The sequence below is a fragment of the Amblyraja radiata genome, chromosome 10, assembly GCF_010909765.2.
Source record: "Amblyraja radiata isolate CabotCenter1 chromosome 10, sAmbRad1.1.pri, whole genome shotgun sequence".
Taxonomy (NCBI): domain Eukaryota; kingdom Metazoa; phylum Chordata; class Chondrichthyes; order Rajiformes; family Rajidae; genus Amblyraja; species Amblyraja radiata.
The window spans coordinates 69,229,595-69,245,607 of record NC_045965.1 but is presented as its reverse complement, the minus strand read 5'-3'; the positions used below and the strand labels follow the sequence as shown (position 1 = coordinate 69,245,607).

At 43.1% G+C, this 16,013-nt stretch overlaps 1 protein-coding gene across 1 annotated transcript in view; it reads left to right on the top strand.

Moving 5' to 3' along the window:
* msh4 (mutS homolog 4) overlaps positions 1–16,013 on the top strand; it is an 88,524-nt gene that overhangs the window by 35,794 nt on the left and 36,717 nt on the right. Inside the window, exons 12-14 of the mRNA XM_033027855.1 lie at positions 3,629–3,765; positions 7,329–7,432; positions 12,825–12,949. Of these exons, the coding sequence (XP_032883746.1) occupies positions 3,629–3,765; positions 7,329–7,432; positions 12,825–12,949 (366 nt within the window). The remainder of the gene's footprint in view (positions 1–3,628; positions 3,766–7,328; positions 7,433–12,824; positions 12,950–16,013) is intronic.

The following is a 16,013-nucleotide window of genomic DNA, read 5'->3' as shown; positions in this document are numbered from 1 at the left end:
AATGGCCTACTCCTGCACCTAATTTCTATGTTTCAAAGGAAAATGATAGTTGAGAGAGTTCACCTTTTACTGTCAGTCTCCACATACAATGGACTATCTTCAATCAATTCTGTCATTTCAATGGGATTCAGCCACCACAAATCTCTTCCTTTCCCTTTCTCATTCAGAATTCTGAAACGATCTTCTCTTTGTGTCTTCTGGTTCCATTCTTATGTCCTCATCAATTCCTCTTCTTACAGTGCAACGTTTCTCCTTTGACCTCATGACTTCTCACCATACAAGTGAGAGGAGTTTGCACGTTCTTGTTTTTTCTCCGGGTGCTCCGGTTTCCTCCCACACACCAAAGACGCGCAGATTTGTAGGTTAATTGGCTTCTGTAAATTGTCCCTAGGATGTAGGATAGAACTAGTATACGGGCAATTGTTGGTCAGTGTGGTCTTGGTGGGACTAAGGGCCTGTTTCCACGCTGTATCTCTAAACTAAACTAAACATGGCTATTTCTAAAGTAATTGCTATCTTGACACTTTGCTCTGCTTCCTCTGTTCTTTCCACCCTCGCTCTCTGTGCATCTTGACACACTTGCTTTCCCACCTTTTCAGTTCTGATGAAAGATCTTTGACCTGTTTCTCTCATCACTGATGAGGCTTGACCAACTGTGTGCTTCTGTCATGTTCTGTTTCCAGCATCAACAATTTCTTTACTTCAGAAATACTTTGACACATGGATCAAGTTCATGTTTATTGTCATATGCAAGAATGCAATAAAAAATCTTGCAATAGCTTAGTATCAAATGAAAATTAATTGCTTTGAATATTTCCTCATTCTCTTTAGACAGGAGGCACTTTTTATTTGATTTTAGACTAATCGCATCCTATTTAATTTGGATTTTGAGGTCCAAGTCTATGATTGACCTAAGCTTCCAAGACCATAGTTACCTGAAAGCACAAAGGACAGGGTTGTGAAGAAGTCATTAGGGTATGCTTGCCGTCATAGATTGGTGCATAGAATAGAGTTTGGATCAGTTCCCGTGGACTGGAGGGCAGCCAATGTAGGCTTCAAGACTTCAAGGCCAGTTTATTGTCATATTTACCAACGAAGGTACAGTGAAATTTGATTTACCATACTATGTGAAAAGCAACAAGACACACAACCACATAAAAGTTAACATATACATCCATCACAGTGGATTCCACGTTCCTCACTGTGATGGAAGGCAATAAAGTTCAACTTCTTCCTCTTTGTTCTCCCGTGGTCGGGGCAGTCAAACCATCCTCAGTCGGGGCGATCAAAGCCCACTCAGCCAACGATCGAAACCCCCGTGGGGGTGATCGAAACTCCCGCGTCAGGGCGGTTGAAACTCTCCGCGGCATTGAACTCCCAAGTCGGCTTCTTCTTACCAGAGACCGCGGGCTTCACGATGTTAAAGTCCACAGGCCCCGCGGTTGAAGCTTTGATCCCCGGTAAAGGGATCGCAAGCTCTGTGATGTTAAAGTCCCACAGACTCCCGCGGCCTAGAGCGCTGGGTCGGTCTCCAGGAAAGGCCGCCAACTCCACGATGTTCGGCCGCAGTGGGGACGGAGATAAGATACGGAAAAAAATCACATTTCCGTCGAGGTAAGAGATTGAAAAAAAGTTTCCCCTAACTCCCCATCCCCCACATAAAACATACCAAGGAACACTAAAACATACTTTTAACATATACTTAACATAACAAAAACAGAAGAAAGGACAGACAGACTTGGCGAGGCTGTCCCAGAAAGGTGGGAGAGAGAAAACGGGGAATTATAGACCAGTTAGCCTTACATCGGTAGTGGGGAAGGTGCTGGGGTTGATTATTAAAGATGTAATAGCAGTGCATTTGGAAAGCAGTGACGTGATCTGTCAAAGTCAGCATGGATTTATGTAGGGGAAATCATGCTTGACATCTGGTATTTTTTTAGGGTGTAACAAGTAGAATGGATAAGGGAGAGCCAGTGGATGTGTGTATCTAGACTTTTAAAAAGCCTTTGACAAGGTCCCACACAACAGATTAGTGTGCAAAATTCAAGCACATGGTATTGGGGGTAGGGTATTGACATGGATAGAGAACTGGTTGGCAGACAGGAAGCAAAGAGTAGGAATTAACGGGTCCTTTTCAGAATGGCAGGCAGTGACTAGTGGGGTGCCGCAAGGCTCAGTGCTGGGACTACAGTTATTTACAATATTAACGATTTAGACAAAGGAATTAAATGTAACATCTCCAGGTTTGCGGAAGACACAAAGCTGGGTGGCAGTGTGAGCTGCGAGGAGGATGCTGGATATTATGAGGCTGCAAGGTGACTTGGACAGGATGGGTGAGTGGGCAGATGCATGGCAGATGCAGTATACAGTAACGTGGATAAATATGAGGTTATTCACTTTCGTGGCAAGAACAGGAAGGCAGATTATTATCTGAATTGTGTCAGATTAGGAAAAGGGGAGGTGCAACGAGACCAGGGTGTGCTTGTACATCAGTCACCGGGTGGAGGTACAGCAGGCAGTGAAGAAAGCGAATTGCATGTTGGCATAACGAGAGGAGTAAGAGATCCTTCTGCAGTTGTACAGGGCCCTAGTGAGACCACACCTGGGGTATTGTGTGCAGTTTTGGTCTCCTAATTTGAGGAAGGACATTCTTGCTATTGAGGGAGTGCAGCGTAGATTCACCGGGTTAATTCCCGGGATGGCGGGACTGTCATATGATGAAAGAATGGGTCAACTGGGCTTTTATTCACTGGAATTTAGAAGGATGAGAGGGTATCTTATAGAAACATAAAACATTCTTAAGGGATTGGACAGGCTATATGCAAGAAAAATGTTCCCGATGTTGGGGGAGTCCAGAACCAGGGGTCACAGTTTAAGAATAAGGGGTAGACCATTTAGGACTGAGATGAGGAAAAACATTTTCACCCAGAGAGTTGTGAATCTGTGGAATTCTCTGGAGGCTGATTCACTGGATGTTTTCAAGAGAGAGTTAGATTTAACTCTTAGGGCTAACGGAATCAAAGGATATTGGGAAAAAGCAGGAACGGGGTACTGATTTTAGATGATCAGCCATGATCATATTGAATGACGCTGCACTTGGAGTATTGTGTGTAGTTCAAGCTACTACACTATAGGAAAGGTGTGGTTAGATTGGAGCGAGTAAAGAGGAACTGCACCAGGATCTTGCCTGAATTGGAGGATTTCAGCAACGGGGAGAGACTGGATAGGCTGGGCTTGTTTTCCCTCGACCAAAGGAAGCTGAGGGATGACCTGATGGAGGAATATAAAATTATGAGTGTCATTGGTGAAATAGAGTGGCATAGGGTGCAGCTGGGTTTCCTGCAGGTACTCCGGTTTCCACCCACATCCCAAAGACGTCTGCTTTTGTAGCATAACTTCCCTGCAAATTGCATCTGAGAGTGTTAGGAGTGGATGCGAAAGTGGAATAACAAAAAATGAGTGCGCGTGGGTGATCAATGGTCAGCATGGATAAGGTAAGTGAAAGGGGCTGCTTTTGTACTGTTCACTCCATGACTCCATGAAGAGTGTGTTAATTATGCAGTAGGGTTGAGTTGGGCACTTTCTGGATGCTTAATGAGTGTTCACATTTTCCTCTTAACCTGAGTAGGAATGATAGTGCAGTTGGGAGAGAAATATAACCTGCCTCTGAAAACCAGCTTCAGTACTTCTCGAGGATTCTTCATTCTGCTGAGCTGTGAGGGAGCTTCATTTCCAAATGGACAGCTTCCTTCTGAGTTTATGAAGGTGTGTATCTTCAATTACTTTTGCTGCTATCTTTTAACCCATGCTGTTAAATTCTGCAATTTTGCAACATCTTTGTTTGGATAGCAAACTCAAATTGAAATTATAATCAGGTACTTCCCTGAGCATAATTTTAAATAATTGACGATAGACACAAAAGTGGAATGTCATTGGTGTGGGGAAGAACCTCTGACACTCAGCGGGTCAGGCAGCATCTCTGGAGAAAAAGAATATGTGAGGTTTTGGGTCGATACCGTTCTTCAGACTCGACCTGACCTGAAACATCACCTATTCCTTTTCTCCAGAGACCCGCTAAATTACTCCAGCTTTTTCTGTCTATCTTCGGTTTAAACCAGCATCTGTAGTTCCTTCCAACACTTAAAAAATTGACATTGAGCTAAATGTTAAACTACATGAAATAGTGGGGCAAGTGAACTAGAGCTTAGTATTCTGAAGCTTAGGCTGCCTGATGGTGGTTGTGATGAAATTTAAAATGCACAAGAGATCAGATTGGCAGAGTGTGGGAGTCCTTGAGGGATTGGTGGAAGTTATGGAGAATCTTCTTTTGAGCATGATCCATAAAACACTATTCTGGAATCCTGCTGGAGCATTAAAAAAATCCTTTGTCATTTTTACTGAATTGCTGTTGGGCCCAGTATTGACGCCAGAGGACACAACACCTATTAATCCTGGGCTGCAGGAGCTACACATGATGCATTGGGCAGATGGGATGCCACCAAATTTACCTTGTAGTTAGTTTAGTTTATTGTCACATGTACCGAGGTACAGTGAAAAGCTTTTGTTTGGTGCTAACCAGTCAGCGGAAAGACTATACATGATTACAATCGATCCATCCACAGTGTACATGATAAAGGGAATAACGTTTAGTCAAGTCAAGTCAAGAGAGTTTATTGTCATGTGTCCCAGATAGGACAATGAGATTCTTGCTTGCTGCAGCACAACAGAGTATTGTAAGCATAAATACAGAACAGTTCAGTGTGTCTATATAGCATAGACCATATATATGTACATAAATAAACAGATAAAGTACAATAGGCTGTTATAGTTCAGTTTGATGTTGTGTTTAATAGCCTGAAGGCTGTGGGGAAGAACCTCTGACACCCGTACTAATCAAGTCTGTGGTGTGTAGGATAGTGTCAGTGTATGGGGTGATCGCTGGTCAGCGTGGACCCAGTGAGTTGAAGGGCCTGCATCTACACTGTATCTCTAAAGTCTATGAAGATACGCTGGAGGCAGGAAACATGTTCCCGATGTTGGGGGAGTCCAGAACCAGGGGCCACAGTTTACGAATAAGGGGTAAGCCATTTAGAACGGAGACGAGGAAACACTTTTTCTCACAAAGTGTTGTGAGTCTGTGGCATTCTCTGCCTCAGAGGGCGGTGGAGGCCGGTTCTCTGGATACTTTCAAGAGAGAGCTAGATAGGGCTCTTAGAGATAGCGGAGTCAGGGGATACGGGGAGAAGGCAGGAACGGGGTACTGATTGGGGATGATCAGCCATGATCATGTTGAATGGCGGTGCTGGCTCGAAGGGCCGAATGGCTTACTCCTGCACCTATTGTCTATTGTCTATAAACTGTTCCTGAACCTGGATGTTCCAGATTTCAGGCTCCTGTACCTTCTACCTGATGGCAGCGGAGAGATTAGTGTGTGGCCAGGATGGTGTGGGTCCTTGATGATATTGGCAGCCTTTTTGAAGCAGCGACTGCGATAGATCCCCTCGATGGTGACAGATAAAGTCCAGTAAAGTCAAATTAAAGATTGTCCGAGGGTCTCCATTGAGGTAGAGGGCAGCTCAGGACCGCTGTCATGATCTATGTAGGAGAATATGTCATGTTCATGTATCCATGTCTGTGCTGGTGGCTCAGTGGTACATTCTCCAGTCTTCATTTGCAGGTTGTGGTTTCACTCCTTCTTCTGATAGCCCTTCAAGTATTATACTCACCTAGCTTTCCAACCCAGCCCATCTCCTTGTAATCCCAATCAAGTCCAGGTCCCAATCCACATTCAAAACCCCACCCATACTGCCTACTGATCTCCTGGCTTCATCAACATCCCTGACCTTCTGCCCCAGCGATCTTGTCTCGCAGATGACCCTCACTTGGACCACTTCTCCCAAAATCCTCAAACACACTTCTGTCATGACTCATCTTGCCAACTACCAATGGGCCTCTCCTGTGGGCAATTCATCTTCTCCTCTTCCCCTCTACCACCCTTCTCTGCAAGTCTTCCATGAGATGATTTTCTCTGCATGCCTCACAATGCCTGGGTATGCAAAAGCAAGCCTGTTCCTTCTGCAAGATTTGTCCTGTAGCCTATGACCTTGGACCTTGGGCACTGGTGAATTTTCCTGCACCAGGGCCTTAAATAATATATTTGCTAGCCTGCTGTTTGCTGGGATTCAACAAGCTTAAAGCGACCCCACTCCATTTCTAGGCAAGTTACTAGCCCTAAAGCCATTGCAATTTTGTCAGCTTTACTTTGTCCAAGTTGGCTATTTGTTGAACAACTAGGGCTAACATAAAAAGAAGGGACAGTCTAGGGCAGGGCTGAAGAAGGGACACGACCTGAAATGTCACCCAACCTTTTTCTCCAGAGATTCTGCCTCACCTGCTGTGTTACTCCAGCACTCTATCTTTGGTATAAACCAGCATCTGCATTCCTGACATTTCTGTAGGGAAGAACATTGAGATAATATTCAGTACAGTTTGGAGATCAGTGGTGAGCTAACAATGCTCGCTGCTAACCACAAAATCCAAGGAAATGGTGTCTGTTGAATGAGCCCTGGAACAAATCTCCTTGAGTCATTCAGCCAAGGCACTGCTGTATATTCTGTATGTTAATAACCCAGGTTAGCAAATGGGCCTTTTTCCTATGTGACGATCTCAAGCGTCATCTATCCATATTCTCCAGAGATGCTGCCTGACCCACTGAGTTACTCCAACACTTTGTGTCTTTCTTCCCCATGTACATAGTCGTGTTCAGTGTTGGCAACCTTCCAGTACAACAGAGAATTTATTCCACCTGCGAAAAGATTGAATGGCTTAGGGATTTCCTAAAGTTATTGAAGGTTCGAAATAGTTATTTATTTTTCCATACTAATGGACTATGCGCATCTGCCAAAACTAAATCAGAAATGTCATGCTAAATCCTGCAGACAAAACGACAAGTGAACATAATCCAACAAAGGTAGACAAAAATGCTGGAGAAACTCAGCGGATGAGGCAACATCCACGGAGCGAAGGAAATAGGCGATGTTTTGGGTCCAAAACGTCGCCTATTTCCTTTGCTCCATCGATGCTGCCTCACCCGCTGAGTTTCTCCAGCATTTTTGTCTACATTCGATTTTCCAGCATCTGCAGTTCCTTCTTAAACATAATCCAACAAGGGTGGATATAGAAATACAGCAGGCCTGGTGGAATCTAGCCAGTTAGCTACAGCTGGCCATGAGGCTGCTTAGTGTTTATATGGAGCTAGAATATCCTGCAATATCTTTCCCATGTCTATTCTATCCTGACTTACCCCGGAATCTTACATTTCTCTCCAGGTCACCGTGCTGAAGAATAGTTATAACTTCACCACTGCCGATCTAATTAAAATGAATGAACGGTGCCAGGAGTCTCTCAGGGAGATTTACCACATGACTTATCTGTAAGTATAAGGGTTAATGAAGTACCAGTTATTTTATTCTAGCTACAGACGACATTTCAAGGATAACATATTAAATTTAGTAGACAAGCAGAGAAACACTGATTACAAATTGCTTCTCTAAGGTTAGACATTCTGATACTTTCTTATCTAACAATAGAGCCTTCTTGTTTCTGCAGCTGTCTATAAACTCCTTAACACTCCCTAATAACTCCCATGTACTCCTTAACACAATTAAAGTAACTCTATTATGTCTCTTTGCAACATGACTTTTTTATGTGTCAATGGAAAAATACTACATGTATCTTAAGCTGTTCTATTAGGTATAAATAGAGCTGGTACTCCTTTGTATTCCTTGAGAGAATGGTAGCAGGCGCTTGGGTGAGCTAGTGTTACACGCAAGCTGCCTGTGTTTCTCTCCCACCTAGGTGATTCTAGTAAAGACATAAGACTGAGACTTGTGTCTTTTGATTTATTTTAACAGTTTAAGGTTATCGGACTTTCACATCAGGATATTACCAATATTCATAAAACAACTTTTAATCCTTAAAACATACCCTGGCATATTCTGTTATCAAAGATGATTAGGTCAAGAGTGTTATTAAACTAAGAATTACATTTTGCCAATGGGTTGGCAGTCATGGATCTGTGGATCCTGCCTCTGGGGCAGGATTACCAATCCAGACATGTGAGGCTGACATTCTCAGAGCAGCAAAACCACAAAATGTGCTGAAGTAACGCAGCAGGTCAGGTAGATCTTCTGGAGAACAGACTGGTCTGAAGAAGGGTCTTGACCCGAAATGTCACCTATCCATGTTCTCCAGAGATGCTGCCTGACCCGCTGAGTTACTCCAGCATTCTGTGAAACGTCACCTATCCATGTTCTCCACAGATGCCTGACCCGCTGAGTTACTCCAGCACACTGTGAAACGTCACCTATCCATGTTCTCCACAGATGCTGCCTGACCCGCTGAGTTACTCCAGCACTCTGTGAAACGTCACCTATCCATGTTCTCCACAGATGCTACCTGACCCGCTGAGCTACTCCAGCACTCTGTGCTGTTTTGTTTGTTAACCTGTGTATTAATTCTTTCTCAGAACAGCACCAGACATTAAAACACATAATTATCATTAACTTCCCCCAAATTCGACCACTCACCTGCACATTAGAGGTAATTAGCCTACCTCTAAATGTTTTGGGGATGTGGAAGGGAAACAAAGGGCACCCAGAGGAAACCCACATGGTCACAGGGAGAAGGTGCAAACTTCGATACAGACAGCACTGGAGGTTAGATCGAAGTTGGGTACAGGAGTTGTGATATGACACCACTACTAGCTGTGCCATGATGTTCTCCAAATTACTGTCACCAAATTATCAATTATATAACCATATAACATATAACCATATAACAATTACAGCACGGAAACAGGCCATTTCGGCCCTACAAGTCCGTGCCGAACAACTTTTTTCCCTTAGTCCCACCTGCCTGCACTCATACCATAACCCTCCATTCCCTTCTCATCCATATGCCTATCCAATTTAATTTAAATGATACCAACGAACCTGCCTCCACCACTTCCACTGGAAGCTCATTCCACACCGCTACCACTCTCTGAGTAAAGAAGTTCCCCCTCATGTTACCCCTAAACTTCTGTCCCTTAATTCTGAAGTCATGTCCTCTTGTTTGAATCTTCCCTTTTCTCAAAGGGAAAAGCTGATCCACATCAACTCTGTCTATCCCTCTCATCATTTTAAAGACCTCTATCATGTCCCCCCTTAACCTTCTGCGCTCCAGAGAATAAAGACCTAACTTATTCAACCTTTCTCTGTAACTTAGTTGTTGAAACCCAGGCAACATTCCAGTAAATCTCCTCTGTACTCTCTCTATTTTGTTGACATCCTTCCTATAATTGGGCGACCAAAATTGTACACCAGACTCCAGATTTGGTCTCACCAATGCCTTGTACAATTTTATCATTACATCCCAGCTTCTATACTCAATGCTCTGATTTATAAAGGCTAGCATACCAAAAGCTTTCTTTACCACCCTATCTATATGAGATTCCACCTTCAAGGAACTATGCACGGTTATTCCCAGATCCCTCTGTTCAACTGTATTCTTCAATTCCCTACCATTTACCATGTACGTCCTATTTTGATTTGTCCTGCCAAGGTGTAGCACCTCACATTTATCAGCATTAAACTCCATCTGCCATCTTTCAGCCCATTCTTCCAAATGGCCTAAATCACTCTGTAGACTTTGGAAATCCTCTTCATTATCCACAACACCCCCTATCTTGGTATCATCTGCATACTTACTAACCCAATTTACCACACCTTCATCCATTGATGTACATGACAAACAATAAAGGACCCAACACCGATACCTGAGGCACCCCACTAGTCACCTGCCTCCAACCCGACAAACAACCATCCACCATTACCCTCTGGCTTCTCCCATTCAGCCACTGCTGAATCCATCTTGCTACTCCTGCATTTATACCCAACAGTTGAACCTTCTTAACCAACCTTCCATGAGGAACCTTGTCAAATGCCTTACTAAAGTCCATATAGAAAACATCCACTGCTTTACCCTCATCAATTTCCCTAGTAACCTCTTCAAAAAATTCAAGAAGATTAGTCAAACATGACCTTCCAGGCACAAATCCATGCTGACTGTTCCTAATCAGACCCTGTTTATCCAGATGCTTATATATATTATCTCTAAGTATCTTTTCCATTAATTTGCCCACCACCGAAGGCAAACTAACAGGCCTATAATTGCTAGGTTTACTCTTAGAACCCTTTTTAAACAATGGAACAACATGCGCAGTACGCCAATCCTCGGGGACTATTCCCGTTTCTAATGACATTTGAAATATTTCTGTCATAGCCCCGGCTATTTCTACACTAACTTCCCTCAATGTCCTAGGGAATATCATGTCAGGACCTGGAGACTTATCCACTTTTATATTTTTCAAAAGTGTCAGTACTTCTTTTACTTTGAAACTCATAGTATCCATAGCTACTCTACTAGTTTCCCTTACCTCACATAATTCAATATCCTTCTCCTTGGTGAATACCGAAGAAAAGAAATTGTTCAATATCTCCCCCATCTCTTTTGGCTCTGCAGATAGCTGTCCACTCCGTCTCTCCAATGGACCAATTTTATCCCTCGTTATCCTTTTGCTATTAATATAGCTGTAGAAACCCTTTGGATTTACTTTCACCTTACTTGCCAAAGCAACCTCATGTCTTCTTTTAGCTTTTCTAATTTCTTTCTTAAGATTCTTTTTACATTCCTTATACTCCTCAAGCACGTCATTTACTTCATGCTGCCTATAATTATTGTAGATCTCCCTCTTTTTCCGAACAAGATGTCCAATTTCCCTTGAAAACCAGGGCTCTTTCCACTTTTTACTGTTTCCTTTCAACCGAACAGGAACATAAAGATTCTGTACGCTTAAAATGTCCCCTTTAAATGTCTTCCATTTCTCTTCTACATCCTTCCCATAAAACAAAATGTCCCAGTTCACTCCTTTTAAATCATTTCGCATCTCATCAAAGTTAGCCTTTCTCCAATCAAAAATCTCAACCCTAGGTCCAGTTCTGACCCTCTCCATAATTATATTGAAACTAATGGTATTGTGATCACTGGACCCGAAGTGCTCCCCAACGCATACCTCCGCCACCTGTCCCGTCTCATTTCCTAACAGGAGGTCCAACACTGCCCCTCCTCTAGTAGGTACCTCTATGTATTGCTGCAAAAAACTATCCTGCACACATTTTACAAACTCCAAACCATCCAGCCCATTTACCGAATGTGTTTCCCAGTCTATGTGTGGAAAGTTGAAATCTCCCACAATCACTACTTTGTGCTTACTACTAATATCTGCTATCTCCTTACATATTTGCTCTTCCAATTCCCGATCCCCATTTGGCGGTCTATAATACACTCCTATGAGTGTTGCTACCCCTTTCCCACTTCTCAGTTCCACCCAAATAGCCTCCCTAGATGAGCCCTCCAAACTATCCTGCCAAAGCACTGCTGTAATATCTTCCCTGACTAGTAATGCAACACCTCCACCTCTTGCCCCTCCAATTCTATCACACCTGAAGCAACGAAATCCTGGAATATTTAGTTTCCAATCACAGACCTTCTGCAACCATGTTTCACTGATCGCCACATCATACTTCCAGGTGTCTATCCAGACTCTAAGCTCATCCACCTTTCTTACAATGCTCCTAGCATTAAAATATGCACATTTAAGAAACCCTCCACCTCTTATTCTCTGTTTATTTCCTTTTTTTTCTTTCTCCTCTTGTGCCCGAGTGCTTCCGTTTTCTGCTTCCTGCCTCCCATTCTGTCTACTAGCTTTCTCTATTTGAGTCCCTCGCCCCAACCGTTCTAGTTTAAAGTCTCCCCAGTAGCCTTTGCGAATTTCCCCGCCAGGATATTGGTCCCCCTCGGGCTCAAGTGCAACCCATCCTTTCTGTACAGGTCCCACCTTCCCCAAAAGAAGTCCCAATGATCCAGAAACTTGAATCCTTGCCCTCTGCACCAGTCTTTCAGCCACGCATTTATCCTCCACCTCGCTCCATTCCTACTCTCACTGTCGCGTGGCACAGGCAGTAATCCTGAGATTGTTACCTTTTTGGTCCTTTTCCTTAACTCTCCTCCCAACTCCCTAAATCCTCCCTTCAGGACCTCTTCCCTTTTTTTACCTATGTCATTGGTACCTATATGTACCACGACCTCAGGCTCCTCTCCCTCTGATTTCAGGATATCTTGGACGCGTTGAGACACATCCGAGACCCTGGCACCAGGGAGGCAGACCACCATCCTGGTCTCCCGACTGCGTCCACAGAATCGCCTATCCGACCCCCTAACAATAGAGTCCCCAATTACTATTGCCCTCTTCTTTTTGTCCCTACCTTCAGGAGTAACAGGGCCGGTCTTTGTGCTGGAGGCCCGTCCGCTCTCGCTACCCCCGGGCAGGCTGTCACCCCCATCCGTACTCAAACAGGAGTACTTATTTGCAAGGTGTACCGACATTGGAGTACTCACTCGTCCCTGCCTCTGCCCATTGCCCTTCCTAACTGACCCAGTTTTCTGTCTCCCGTGGTCTTGGAGTGACCACCTCCCTGTAACTCCTTTCTATGACCTCCTCGCTCTTCCTGAGCAGACAGAGGTCATCGAGTTGCTGCTCCAGGTTCCTAACACGGTCCCTTAGGAGCCCCATCTCGACGCACCTGGCGCAGATGTGGACGTCTGACTTCAATGTTTATTATACTGGGACTCGGTGTGTTTAATGCTATTCATTTTTTCAGAGACTAATGAGTAAGAAAGTTTTGAATCACTGACATTTAACTAAAATGTCTGGCTTTCCTTAGGGTGGTTTGCAAACTCCTGGCGGAGATCTACAAACACATCCATTGTCTATATAAGCTGTCTGATGCAGTCTCTATGTTGGACATGTTGCTATCCTTTGCACATGTCTGTACACTTTCTGACTATGGTAAGGGGTTTCCATATTGTTGCTTGCATTTATTTTTATTTATTTCTTTTTTTAAAATTTATTTATTAGAAGTAGACATATTATACAATGTAGTTACATATTATAGTAGAAAAAAAACTTTTCATATACATCAGTCATACATTATTAAAATTTTCCATTATCAATTACTTCTGCTTCTAGTATTTTTATTTTTTATAGAAAGCGAGAAAAAGAGGGTAGAAAGTTACAAATAAAAAAGAAAGCAAAAAAAAAACACAACAGAAAAACAAGGGAGGTGGAATGGGTTACCTGTGATACATCAATGGAGATAGGTTCGTAGGTTATAAAGTATAGAGTATAGTTTTTCATCTGTCCCTGAGTTCAAGTTTCAGCTGGGTCCTCGTGCTGTGCCAGTCTATCCCTTCAGATAGTTAATGAATGGAGCCCAAATTTTATGGAAAAGATCTTGTTTGTCCATTAAGACAAGTCTAATTCTTTCTAAGTATAGGGTCTCCGACATTTCCGTAATCCACATTTTGATTGTGGGGGTTGTAGGGCCTTTCCAAAATTTTAATATTAATTTTTTTCCGGTTATTATACTGTAATTGAGGAAGTTTCTTTGGTTTGTTGTGAGTGTTAAGCTTTGTTCTGATATTCCAAGTATTATTAATTTTGTGTCTGGGTCCAGTTTTGTATTAATAACTTTTGAAGTTATTTCAAAAATATCTGTCCAGAAATGTTTAAGTTTTATACTGTTGCTTGCATTTAATGTCAGTATTTAAAAGTATATCGAAAGCAAAATGGACATTATGTTTTAACAAAATATACAAATTCATATGCAATTGAATGCAATTAACTAAATTGCATCTGATTCTGTTTTCTTAATAGTAAAGTTAAATAATTTGTGGATCTTTAGGAAGGAAAAGGATGAGATAATTTGGCAAGAGGAGTTCAAGATAATGAAATGTTTCAACATCACACATTGACCTCCGGCCTTGGTTGACCGCACAATGTAGATCTGATCCTTTCTTCTATTTGCCACTGCAATTTGCACCTCACTGACTAAATGTTGACAGAGGGGGTAACATCATAAATCGACAAATAGTCATCGTTCCCACCCAGTGAATTCTATTTGCAAACACTTGCATGTTTTGACACCTTGTATCGGTATTGATATTGGTTTATTATTGTCACCTGTACTAAGATACAGTGAAATGCTTTTGTTACTGTGCTATCCAGTCAAATCGAATCATTCAAGTACAAGTACAACAGATAAAGCAAAGAGAAAAGTAGATGCGCCCACACGTGAGGGCAACGCTGGTATTGGGAAATTGGGAAGGGCAAGTTAATGAAGTGCATCCCTGGAGGAGTTTTGGGAACTAGGGAGTAAACTGAAAAAAGAGATCAGAAGAGCAAAAAGGGGCCAGGAGATAGCTCTCGCGGGTAGCATTAAGGACAATCCCAAAAGATTTTATAAATACATAAAGGGGAAAAGGGTAACTCGAGAGAGAGAGTGGGACCTCTCAGGAATCAAAGCGGTCACCTCTGTGTGGAGCCACAGGAGATGGGCAAGGTCCTCAATGAATATTTCTCCTCTATATTTACTGGATGGAGGGAATTGGGGCAGTCATTGGAAGTATCTTGAGAGCAGTCAGTGTTACTGTCGAAGAAGTACTGAAGATAATGTCGTGTATGAATGAATGATCAATCTCTTTATTGTCATTGCACATGGTACAACAAAATTTAAAAGTCAATCCCATGTATGAAGGTAGATAAATCAGATATATCCGAGGACATTGCGGGAAACTAGAGAGGAAATTGCGGGAGCCCTGGATAAAATTTACGAGTCGTCCTTAAATGCAGGAGAGGTTCCAGAAGAATGGGGCGCCGCAAATGTTGTGCCTCTTTTCAAGAAGGGTTGCAGGGGAAATGCTGGGAACTATAGGCCGGTGAGCTTAGCATCTCTAGTTGGAAAGTTACTAGAGAGTATTCTGAGGGATAGGTTATACAGGCATTTGGATGGGCAAGGGCTGATTAGGGATTGTCAGCATGGTTTTGTATATGGGAGGTCGTGTCTCACAAATCTGATTGATTTTTTCGAAGACTTGACCAAAAAGATTGATGAGGGCAGAGCTGTAGATATTGTGTACATGGACTTCAGTCAGGCGTTCGACAAGGTTCCGCATGGTAGGCTGCTCTGGAAAGTTGGATCGCATGGGATCCAAGGAAAAATAGCTGAATGGATAGCAAATTGGCTACATGGAAGGAAGCAGAGGGTGATGGTGGAAGGTTGCTTCTCAGACTGGAGGCCTGTGACTAGTGGTGTGCCTCAGTAACGGTGCTGGGCTTGTTCCTGTTTGTCATATACATCAATGATTTGGATGAGAACATACTGGGCAAGATTAGCAAGTTTGCTGATGATACAAGAGTGAGTGGTTTTGCAGATAGTGAAGATGGTTGTGAAAGATTGCAGCCGGATCTGGATCGATTGGCCAGGTGGGCGGAGGAATGGTTGATGGAATTTAATATAGAAAAGTGTGAGGTGTTGCATTTTGGGTCGTCGAACAAGGGCAGGACCTGCACAGTAGACTATAGACAATAGGTGCAGGAGTAGGCCATTCAGCAGCAGTGTCATTCAATGTGATCATGGTAGGCCTCTGGGTGGTGTTGTGGAGCAGAGGGTTGCAGGTAGATAAGGTGGTCAAAAAGGTTTTTGGCACTTTGGCCTTCATCAGTCAGAGTATTGAGTATAGAAGTTGGGAGGTCATGTTGCAGTTGTATAAGACGTTGGTGAAACCGCATTTAGAATATTGTGTTCAGTTCTGGGCACCATGTTATAGGATAGAAACAGAGAAACATAGAAAATAGGTGCAGGAGGAGGCCATTCGGCCCTTCGAGCTAGCACCGCCATTCATTGTGATCATGGCTGATCGTCCCCTATCAATAACCTGTTCCTGCCTTCTCCCCATATCCCTTGACTCCACTAGCCCCTAGAGCTCTATCTAACTCTCTCTTAAATCCATCCAGTGACTTGGCCTCCACTGCCCTCTGTGGCAGGGAATTCCATAAATTCACAACTCTGGGT